Here is a 10,956-nt window from a genome sequence, read left to right as displayed (position 1 = left end):
CAGCAGATAACTTATAACAAATACCTGGACTTGATTATAAATGCCACATTTCTAGAAAATTACTTAAATTACACGATAAAATGGCAAAAGCAGAATGTGCTACCACCTGGTTCTTATTTTTTATGTTTAGTACAAAAAGCAAAATGAGAATTTCTCCTCCTGACCATCCCACCAAACACTTGAGTAAGAAAGGGGCTTGAGATATAGCTAATTAAGAGAACCACACAGTCAAAGAAGACTGAATGATTTTCTAAACAGAAACATGAATGAAGAGAATCTGAAGTAACTGAAGGTATTAATTAAAATGATTTATTTAAATATCATTAAACTGTTCAGTAGAAGTTGATATTCAGAACTAAAGCAGCCTTAATTTGTTTTATCTTAATTTACTTCGCAAGCACATTGTGGCCACTTCAATCCTGAATACACATATCTGTAATCTTAATCTGATTTTAATAATCTACTTTAACAATTAATTCAGATATATTCTATTAGGTATTCATGTCTCCTGAGTAAATGGAAAAAGGAATGGTAAACTGATGAATGCATTTTAGCTGAAGAACCACTTGTTACTATTATTACAGAACAGTCGCAAAAAAGCACTTTTAAAAAAAATCAGGTGAGATCACTGCACAGTGTATGCATTTTCTATATTTACAAGAATCCAGCAATAGTTATGGGTCTGAAGTATCCTCTGTCAAGGTGCCCTGATTTTAACACTGCAGTATTGTTGTATCACCTGAGAGGCAAACACTGAGATGCCTATCATTACCTATACTAATATTATACCTATAATATCATACCTATAACATTATGAATGGGAATTTGAGAAAAATGAGATTAAGTGATCCATCCACAGCTAAGTGACAGATAGTGACTTAATTAGGGACAGAATGTAGATTCGCTCCTGTTTCTAACTTTTACTAAGAGGCTTCAGACTTGCCCTAGCAATGCATGAACTGCCTTACAAAATGAAATTACCCCACAGACTCCAGACTTTCATTACCAACATTCTGTCTTGCGCACAGATAAATTGGCTATTTAGTCAGTAGTTACTTCTGAAGAGGGAGGAGAAACAGAGAAATAAAATACCATTACACCATTAGAGACATCACTGCAGTGTGGCCATATTTACCTCTGCTTTTAAAGCTGCGACACTAAGTGAATTAATTTCCCTCCAGTGCAAGATCGATTATTTCAGAAAGGTACCCAACATGGCAGGGGACAGTGGATTTTATTTGTATCTGTAAGAGATACAGACCACATGACAAAGAAGATCTGTCCACATGTCATCACTTAGTCTTAGGAACTCCAGTCACAGGCCAGGATCATACTGTGTTAAGATTTGGTAGAGATACAAAACCATCCCAGTGCACCTGATTCTGATCCTCCACTTCAGCACAGAAAGACTGCAAGGTTTTTATCCAAATTGAAGAGACCACTGGAAAGGCAACATCGTTAAAATGTGTTTGTCTTTGCAGAAAGGTGCAGATATTCAAAAAGAACAAGTCAAAGGCCTCTGAATTGTGAGCACTAAGGAGATAAAAAGTCAAGATTACAGCTGGGATTTCGGATTTGATGGAAATTTAAAAGAAACAAAGCATACTAATTTTACTCTAGTTCTGCACAATATCAGGTAATACACTTTCTGGTGTGAAATACTTTGTTGAAAGTTGTGAACTAAATTTAGTCTCTCATCCCATTGTACGTATCAGCTGGTAAGTTAGCAAAGAGGACAATTAGGCAGAGAGTAAGTGACCTGCCCGTAGCTATTCAGTTACACTGAAAAGTAAGAGTATTTGAGGCATGCTTACTTGGGGAGAAGAAGAGACTTTATTGCTGCAATTTCATAAGGCACAGTTGCTCTCCACAGGCATTTGTCTTTTGTAATTCCTTCACTGGAAAAGCTATTTGTTAATAGCAGCTAAAAGTATACCTTAATGAAGGGAATAAGTGACTGATAAAATACTTATAAAAAATGATTAGTATTTTGGAGATTAAAAAAAATCCCTGAAATAACTTAGGGTATTTGAGTAAGAGTCTGAAGAGGTGTTCCTCTGAAGTCATGTAAGCCACAAGGAAACTGTACCAAATGCAAAAGGAGAGTAAATTCCTCTTTTGTCTCACATGTTGACACCTGCAAGTCAGGAGTGGCTTCACACCACAGAACTGAAATTCAAATCAAAGCAGTTGCTAAGATCTCCACTGCTGAAATCCAATCATAGCAGGAACTTACTCACTTCACACACCAGAAAAAAAAATAGTCTCCATGAGAGTTTTTCTTCTATTTCAAGGCAAACATTTGGAGTGAGGTAAGAATTCGCAGTCTCAACTTTCAATGCAATTTTCAAATCAAGCTGTTACAAAGATGGGTCAGTGTTGCCTCGTCCTCTTGAGAAAAATCTCATGCATATAGTCCCAAAATCTTCCCTGATGCGACTCATTGCGATGAATCATAGCAGTGAGGGCCTCACCCTGATCAAGGCTTTGCCAATAATCCTGCAGCCACATCTCTTTCCAACTGAAACAAAAAGAGAGACCACCATAAACCATTAAAAAACCAAATGAATCTGCAGCTGTAATAGCACTGAAACCATTTTTTTCTTTCACCTAAGAGGAAAACAGGCCCAGAGACGGTCATGAAAAAGTACGCTGTTACTTTGCCATTGTGCTCCAAGTCATTTAAAGAAATTTGCTATGAAAATTCCCTACAGAAAATATAAGATCACTATTAGCTTTACAACATTCTAGAAGCATCAGCATGTGATTGTAGTGTTAACCAAAGAGACTAAATTATTAATTGTAGAGAATAAAAACTTCTATTAAAATAAAATCTGGCACGAGTTCTTATCTGATTTTGAGAGTAGCCTTCCATGGCCAGTATGCAAGTAACAGCCTAAGAATCTTTTTTTTTTCTCTTCAGATAAACCATTTAACAATTACAGAATGACAGCTACTCATTACAAACTCAGGTTATACATGGCAAAGAGAAAAAAATCATTATGTACCTCAACCCTGACTCTATTCTTTATCTCCAGACTACAGGGTCGAGTATACACTTTCTCTTTTTCAATGTATACATTCTCAAACTTTTCATAGCACAGACTATATCACTGCTATTTTCAGCAATTCCCTTCCCATTCATGACCATGTGGACTGCTTCTCTCATTTGTGCTATATCAAGGTATGGCAATAATTTATTTACGTTGTCTCCATTATATATGCTACCCAGCCACATAAGCCCATCACAAATTTTGCAAAAAAGGACCAAACATGACGCTCCTTTTAATCTGTTCATATGGAGTTACTCAATACTTGTTAACTTACATACACAGCTTTTTGCTTCTTCTCCATCCCAATCACAGAAATAAGTACAGTGCCTTCCATGTTCACTCTTATACACCATATACTAAAGCAAGCATGGCTGCACTGCTCAGAAGCAGATCTCACCCACTACTCCAGGAAGACCAAAAGAAACACACATCATGTCACAGTCGCTTTCTTTGTAGAGCAGCATACAACTTGTATGCCATGGGAATTAGTTTTCTGTGGTCAACAGCATCATCTATGGTGGGACATTTCTGCAGCATATACCAACAGAGACTGCAAAACAAACCTTTTCACATACATTACAATGTGAAGGATCATAGACAGACGCTTACTTTTGCATTAAAAAAAAAGTCTGCCGAAAGGTTCCTTTGTAAAATGTAGCACTTGGACATACTGTGAGATCACTTTGCTTACAACGTAAATTCATTAACCTTCGTTTAAGGACAGCCAACATGAGTTACTTGTTTTTTACAGCACTGAATAAGGGCACACATTAAGAAAATGAGTATACTTGCATTAAGTACTAGACACAAGACTAAGTAGCAATAGGTAACAGAAAAAAGAAAGTGTTTTCCAGCTGAACTCTATGGGAACAACACTGAAGAATCCACGACTTTAGTCAAAAACACTAAATAAGACCACTTTGGTATTTTTCTTTTTACATTGCTGTTACTGGTTTTCAAGAAAATAATTTCACTCTGATTCTGTAACTTGGAAAAAATCAGTACCCCAGGATGAACAGAACTGTACAAATATCCAGAAACTACCAACTACATACACCTGAAACGTATCCTGACTGATTATTGGATTCTACTGCAAGAGACACCTTACAGTCTACATGTGGCAAATCTGATACAATTTTAAGCTGGTCTTCATCTTGCACATATAAACTGTGACATCGACATAAAAAGGAACCAGCAAAACCACAGTTTCAAAATACTCCTTTATTAAAGGCACACTGGCTTCTCTCTTCTCATGCTACCACAGATGAAAACTGTTTAGGTAACTGGAAAGGTATTATCACATAGTCTTCTTACAGTTATCCTCTCAAACGCTCCGCTTTTGGAAAATGAATCCTTATCAATGAAACAAACCAAAAAGGTGAGAGTCCAAGAATAATTGGAGATTCCAGTTCCTACTAAACAGATATTCTAATCATCAGTAGCACTGTAACTCACTATTTTCTGTACAAAGCAGTCAAGAATTCAATAGATTGTAGTGACTGACCCATAACCTAACACATACAAATGGTTGTTCTACAGCCTTTCTTCTCAAGCTCACTTGGGTGTGAAGCTCAGAAGTTCAAATACAAATGAGGCTGCAAGCATAAGGATTTAGGAACTATGGCTTCACACTTAGAGCTAAAGGACAGCAAGGTGAAGATACAATAACGTGCTCCAACTACAGGTACCTACACAGAGAGAGATTCTGATGCAACAGTTCTGTCAATTCAGCATATTCATCAACCTTAAAAAATTATATCTGGGAATAAGGGTTACATAGCATGCAGATCCACAGGGTAACCATACTGTAATTGAGCACTTGCTCTAAAAATATATAAACTCTGATTGCTTTTGTTGTTCTCTGAGTTCCAGAAGCCTCCAGAACCCAAAATCACCATGTTTATAGTCAGACCTTGTTTGTTGCATATATTCTATCATTTGTAACCCCACTAGGTCTGCACTGTTTTTCCACTAGAATGTTTTCTAAAGTAACAAAATACACTCATCTACATTGATCGTACTGTTGACATAATATTACTGTCAAACTCTGACAAAATGTGAGCATGTTTAGCTAATACTTTAGTGGCAATTTTATGTTACTGTCACATCATTTACAATTCTAAGTAATCATGTTCCATGTTGGAGATAAAAACGGTGAAAGCTCAGATGCTTATGAGATAGAAACCACTGTATTTCACCGGACATCCCCTTGATCATGCCTCGGAAGGTATAGATACGTAACTTCCTAAAGTAGATAGCAGACAATGTAAAAGCTTCCCTGGTATAATTTTTCCAGACACGTCTCATGTCTATACAGGGGAAGAATAACACACTACGGTTCAATTAGACATGAAAACTTCTGTGGGTGCAACTGTAGCTGGGATTATGGACTAACTGTTCAAAACTCCTTGCTGATGACCACTGCACAGAATGATGGAGTACCTCGGCTTGCAAGTAAGTGGCATAGGCACCCATGCTGCACCTTTGAAGGTATTTCTCTACTGCCATCTGCTGCTCAAGCAAAAGAAAATCTATGAGAAAGTAGAGAACATAGAGTAGGATGCTGCAGAGCGTGCTACAAGGAAAAGCACATTTTGCTACTGAGACTGAGAAAAGAGATTACTACAAAAAAGCTCCAATAAATCAATCAACCAACAGAAAACAAAGGATTATGGTCCCCTTTTACTTACAAGCATAACTTTTCAATTAGTCAATTTGAGAATTACTTGTACTGTGAAAAATGCTTTTTAATGACAACATGCAAGTTTTGTGAAATAGGCATTTCCTAAGGAACCTGAATGACCTCAGGCTTATTTTCCTTTTTTAATTTCACTTAGTTATTTTTTAAAGCATCGAAACATAGGAAGAAGTAGTTCCCCACAGTTACAAAATTCCTCATGCTTTTTTGTGGATGGATAACCTAACTCTTTTAGAGCTTCATACCCACATGGAATTTAGTTCTGAGTTACAGTACTTGAAACGATGGATTCTGCATTTTCAATGCACTGTTTCTTCTAACATTTTAACACTCGTAAGTGTTCAATTCCTTAGTCGAGGAAACTATTAACAAAGCTGTGAACTGATATAAACTGGGAGAGAGTATATTGACAACTTCCTCCTGGACAGTGCATGAGATCTTCCCAGTATTTTCAAAAATTCATTAATTTGATACTACAGTGGAACTGACATCAGAAGATTGAAATCTTCGTGACAAGACAGCTATGAACACAGGCAAGATCTGCTATGGCTGAGGGTTCATCTTTACAATGGCTGTCCAATGGCTTATAGAAAGTGAATTGCATGCATTTAAGTAATTGCCTAAAAAGTACAAAAATTGTTGCAGGTAACACAAAGCAAAATTGCAAACCTGGGGGATCCAAACATGTTGCACTAGTAATACACACTATAAAAAGTGCACACATAGTTTATGAACTCTAAGAACTGCAACTTCAAACACCGTCAATGGCAAAACTCAAGGTTTGGGAACCCAAGCACTGACTTGTTTTGTACCAACGCATGTATAAATGCTAAGGACTAAGGAGGCTATGCAAACAAAACTCTATTCTGCCTGTCCAAAGTTGTTGCCTGAGGGTTGGTGTCGTTAGTTCCCTGCTGACAGACTTAGGGCAGCTTGCACAAGAGATGGCTAGCTATAGGCCTGGGAGTTTCCACCAACACTAGCAATCCCTGTGCAAAAAGGGGGCAAGAAACTACTCAACCTATTCTCTGCCCTGCATTGTCCCTCTCCTAAATAAACAGGATAGCATCCTTCAATACAAGACAGAATTTTGTCACACAAAACAAAAAAATTCTTGTAAAGTATTCTGGGTGAGCCTGACATCTGCTCTGAAATCAACAGGAGTTAACCAGACCTGCACTGAACAGTGGCAACCCCATTCTTAACGCAGTACTTTGTCAGGAGGTATAGAGCTTCCTTCACCCAAGGGCTACCAAGTGCTTTAGAATCATGGAATCATACAATCATTTAGGTTGGAAAAGACCTTTAAAGATCATCAAGTCCAACCATTATCGTCGCTGTACTGAAAAACATCCCTCCTACAAACAAACAAAGAAACAAACAAAAAACCCCATAGGCTAAGATAAGCAAAGGATAACCACATTGCCCAAGGTCGCAGAGCATTTTAACAGAATATTATGGGTGTCTCATGTTCCTCATTCAACCACTAACCAATACCACCCTCCAAGTCTCTTTTTCAGCCGCAGTGTTACACAATATTGCAGAACTACAATACCACCCACAAGACATCATGTAAAGTGTAACTCCAGATGAGGCTTTGGGCAATCTTGTCTGGTGGAGGGTGTCCCTGCCCATGGCAGGGTGGCTGGAACTAGATGATCTTTGAAGTCCCTTCCAACCCAAACCATTCTATGATTAGAGAGATCCTTCAAGTACAAAGCATTATTAAAAGTTACAGCTACTATTATTTGAAGCTTTTTTTCCTTCAAAAAGCATGGTATTGGTACATTACCTGTCTCCTCCAGAGAGGTCTTCAACACTTCCATACCCAGGGGTTGGCATGGGACATCCCATGTGCTTGAACTGAGCTATGCGAGGTCTGGGACCTGGAATTTTCCCATGAGACTTTTTGTGTTCCTGCTCCTTTTTGACCCGGGTGTTCTCCCTGTCACAGATGAAACACTCGAAGCCATTCAGGTAATTGGGCAGAGTCATGTCGTTCACACCCCACTCCCGCCTCTCCAAGCTCTCTAGCAAGAACTGGTTTTTGATTCCACCAAGGTTTTTATACTCTAGATACTTCATATATTCCGCTCCATTCTTGTCCAGGAAATCAAGATACTTTGCCAGCTCTTGGGGACTCTCAAAGTCATCTATAAGAATGATGGAGAGGTTGTTTGGCATCCAGTCTCGCACAGCTGGGGAGCCTCGGTAAACTGGGACAGCACCCAAATGCATTGGACGCCACAGCTTCTCTGTCATGTAGTCATCACATATGGCATTCTCCAAGGCCAGGTGAAACTTGTACCTGGCGATAAAAGTCATAAATTCAGAATCTTCTGTAGTGGCTGTAGAAGTGTCTCTCAGTCGCTCACTGGGAAGGTCACGGTTATGCAGGCATTTCCCATAGGAGTCAACCTAAAATAACAACCAGCATTTTTACAAAGTGATTTTTTTTGCCCGGAGCTGTTTTCAGAGCTTGTAGTTCTTGCAGCATTCCTAACTTAGATCAGTTCCTAGCTACCTTAGTTTAGCTTCACTTGGACTCCAAGTTCCTTCCCTTGTGACTATTCCTAGACTCCCAGTTCTAACAGCTATAGAGGAAACCAAATGCTCAGTTTCAAAAGCAGCATAAACTACGCTACAGATTGGGGTGTGGAGCGGGAGAGTGCGGAGAAAGGAAGATGCCACCCAAAAATGTATTTATTAGCAGATAAATCAGAAACTGAGAGATAAGGAAGGGCATTCAACTCTATGTTATTTTAAAAGCCATCTTTCTACTTAACAGAGACCCAGTACTTTTCCAAACAGTTATTACACAGTTCCTGCCAGTCTCAGCAGGCTTGCAAAAATTTTCCATCTGTTAGACAGAAAAATTGATGCAAGGAGCTAAAAGAATACCATCTAAAATGAAAGACAACACACTTGATCTGGAATTTGCTTCGCACTTTGACAATACACATACTTAAAAAATTAATCTGTTTTTGCTTCGCTATTGAGTACGTGATGAACTTGCACAACAAACGAATCACTACCAATAAAAATAGCAGAAATTACCAGGAAAGAGATGTTTCAGATAAAGACTAAAAGCATGCTTTTTTTTTTTACTAATTACTATCCTTCAGCATTTTTAAGGGAAAAAAAGCATTAAACTTTTGTCTGCTTGAAAGAAACGACATTATTTCAGCTTATGAAGCTACTCTCCATCAGCTGTACCGCAGCAATACAAACAGCCATAGAAATAACATGGTCCTACCACAACGCAGATAAGGAGCGGATTCTCAAAACACAGCAACCTATCTTTTTATCGCATACTTATACTTTCAAATGGGAGCAAGGCTTGTAAATGGGCAGCCTTTCTGTATGCTAACTTAAAGGTCCAGAGATTTCAGCAACTTCTAGTACTTGGTCCACAAGACCAAGCTAATTTGAGCTTAGCCCAACTTGTGATTGATCCCGAGTCAGGCCAACTCCACAACTAACAGCTACCATCAGGCCTACCTACTGACATGCGGTGTAGTCTAGACCACGCTTTGGGAAGGAATACAACTAGTTTTTCTGTCCAGCTTGTAGTCGGCATGCATCCCGTTACGATTCATGTCTGGGCTAAAAACAAGGACAAACAAACCCCATTAAAAAGAGGTGGAGGGGGGCTGCCAGGCAGGCCCAGCAACAGCACGCTGCAGCTTCCCTGCGCACCCCACCTACCTGGATGTATTTCATGAGCTCCCGCACGTAGCGGTCCCTGTCCGAGGGGACATCGCAGTGGGACTGCATGTACAGCACCGGGGCATAGCCCTTCCGCCGCCACGCGTCCTTCTCGGCCAGGGGCACTGCCGGGCCCCGCAGGTACCCCACGCCGGGCAGCCACTGCAGCGTGAGGGGATAGTCGGACTCCCGGCGGAAGGTGGCCGTGTAGTTGAAGAGCTGGATGCCGGGCGGGTGGGAGAGCACGTAGTTGTTCATGGGGGACTCCTCGTGGAAGAGCGCCCAGGTCTGGTGGGACAGGCGGGGCAGCGGCGCCTCGTAGGCCCTGAAGTCGGTGCCGTAGAAGATGAGGGCCTTGGTGCGGCGGTGCCGGGCCACCCGCCGGCTCCGGGTGACGAGGCAAGAGCCGCGCGGGCAGTCGATCCGCTCCGTGTCGCCGGGGAAGTGAGGGAAGAGGCTCCCGCTCCACCACAGCAGGATGGGCAGCGCCTTGTTGCTCCGCGTGTCGTTGTTGCCAGGACCGCGGTAGGACGCAGCGGCGACGAAGGCCGCGCCCGGCGGGACGGCATCCTGCGCCCACCCCTCCGCCCCGCACGGCTCCTCGGCGCCCACCGGCCCGGCCTCCCCCTCCACCGGCAGCCCGCCCGGCGCCGCCTCCGGCCCCTCCGCAGCCAGCGCGGCCGCCGCGCCCCAGGCCACCGCCAGCGTCACCAGGAGGCAAGGGGGACCCCGCCGCGGCCCGCGACAGGGCCTGCCGCCACCCATGCCCTCCGCCCTGGGCCAGCCCCCCCAGCCCGGCCCAGGAAGCAGCCGCAAGGGCCCCGCCCCCGGGCGGTGTTCCGCCAGAGAACGGTGCGGCCAAGGCAAGGCCGAGGGCGGCCCGGCAGCGGGGCAGAGGCGGCTGCGGTAGCGCCTGTCTCCCCCTCCCGGCAATTGTATCCTCAACACGAATGGAAGTGGGTGGTATTTCACTGCGGCACAGCCGGCTGGACACCTGCACCGAGATTAGCTCCTGCTGCCGACCATAAAGGGAGGGAACAGAAAACAGCTTTTCGTAACAGAAATGGTGTGGGGTTTTAATATCTAGCAGTAGGTTTAAAGCTCCCTCTAAGCTGCCCTTCTGTACCAACATCGAATAACTCATGTGTTAAAATATTCTGTAAATGGGAATGTGGTGAGTTTGGGCTATGCTATAAAAATAAAAAAACTATGCTAGAATTACTACTCAGTCATGGAAGCTTCAAATTCATTCCTTAAGAGATAACTTAATCCCAATCACCATACTTATAACTGATAATTCATAATACAGGACATTAGTCAGTATGGACATGAGCAAATAAATGTTCTCTATCTATCTAAGGAACAGGTTAAAACTTTGGAATCTTTTTGCTTTCCTTTGAAAAGTTATCTCTTGAGATAGCACAGGCATGATCCAGCAGCACAATGCAGTCAGTGCAGAAAGACTACCACCCCCATGGCATCCCCACCAGCTCCTCC

The 10,956-nt window shown here is 41.9% G+C and overlaps 1 protein-coding gene across 2 annotated transcripts; it reads right to left on the bottom strand.

Moving 5' to 3' along the window:
- Positions 1 to 320: 320 nt before the first annotated feature.
- On the bottom strand, positions 321 to 10,271 carry POFUT4 (protein O-fucosyltransferase 4). 2 transcript variants are annotated; one of them, XM_010304015.2, is made up of 3 exons: positions 9,460 to 10,269; positions 7,544 to 8,169; positions 321 to 2,521 (listed from the first exon to the last, which is right to left on the bottom strand). In XM_010304015.2, the coding sequence occupies exons 1-3, from the start codon at positions 10,222 to 10,224 to the stop codon at positions 2,374 to 2,376; spliced, it is 1,539 nt and encodes a 512-aa protein (XP_010302317.2). In that variant the 5' UTR covers positions 10,225 to 10,269; the 3' UTR covers positions 321 to 2,373. The 2 variants fall into 2 exon arrangements, with proteins under 2 accessions (XP_010302317.2, XP_075614684.1); XM_075758569.1 differs by lacking the exon at positions 321 to 2,521 and adding an exon at positions 5,429 to 5,584 and having other exon boundaries at positions 9,460 to 10,271.
- Between the last annotated feature and the right edge of the window lie 685 nt (positions 10,272 to 10,956).

This window comes from Balearica regulorum, chromosome 7 (assembly GCF_011004875.1).
Source record: "Balearica regulorum gibbericeps isolate bBalReg1 chromosome 7, bBalReg1.pri, whole genome shotgun sequence".
Taxonomy (NCBI): domain Eukaryota; kingdom Metazoa; phylum Chordata; class Aves; order Gruiformes; family Gruidae; genus Balearica; species Balearica regulorum.
The sequence above is the reverse complement of the archived record's forward strand: the minus strand, read 5'-3'. Positions and strand labels throughout refer to the sequence as shown.

Coding starts and splice junctions, on each gene's coding strand:
- POFUT4 (XM_010304015.2), bottom strand. CDS start 10,224: ATGGGTGGCGGCAGGCCCTGTCGCGGGCCGCGGCGGGGTCCCCCTTGC. Junction 8,170..9,459: donor AGCTCATGAAATACATCCAG/GTAGGTGGGGTG, acceptor TTGTTATTTTAG/GTTGACTCCTATGGGAAATG. Junction 2,522..7,543: donor GACCTCTCTGGAGGAGACAG/GTAATGTACCAA, acceptor TTTTTGTTTCAG/TTGGAAAGAGATGTGGCTGC.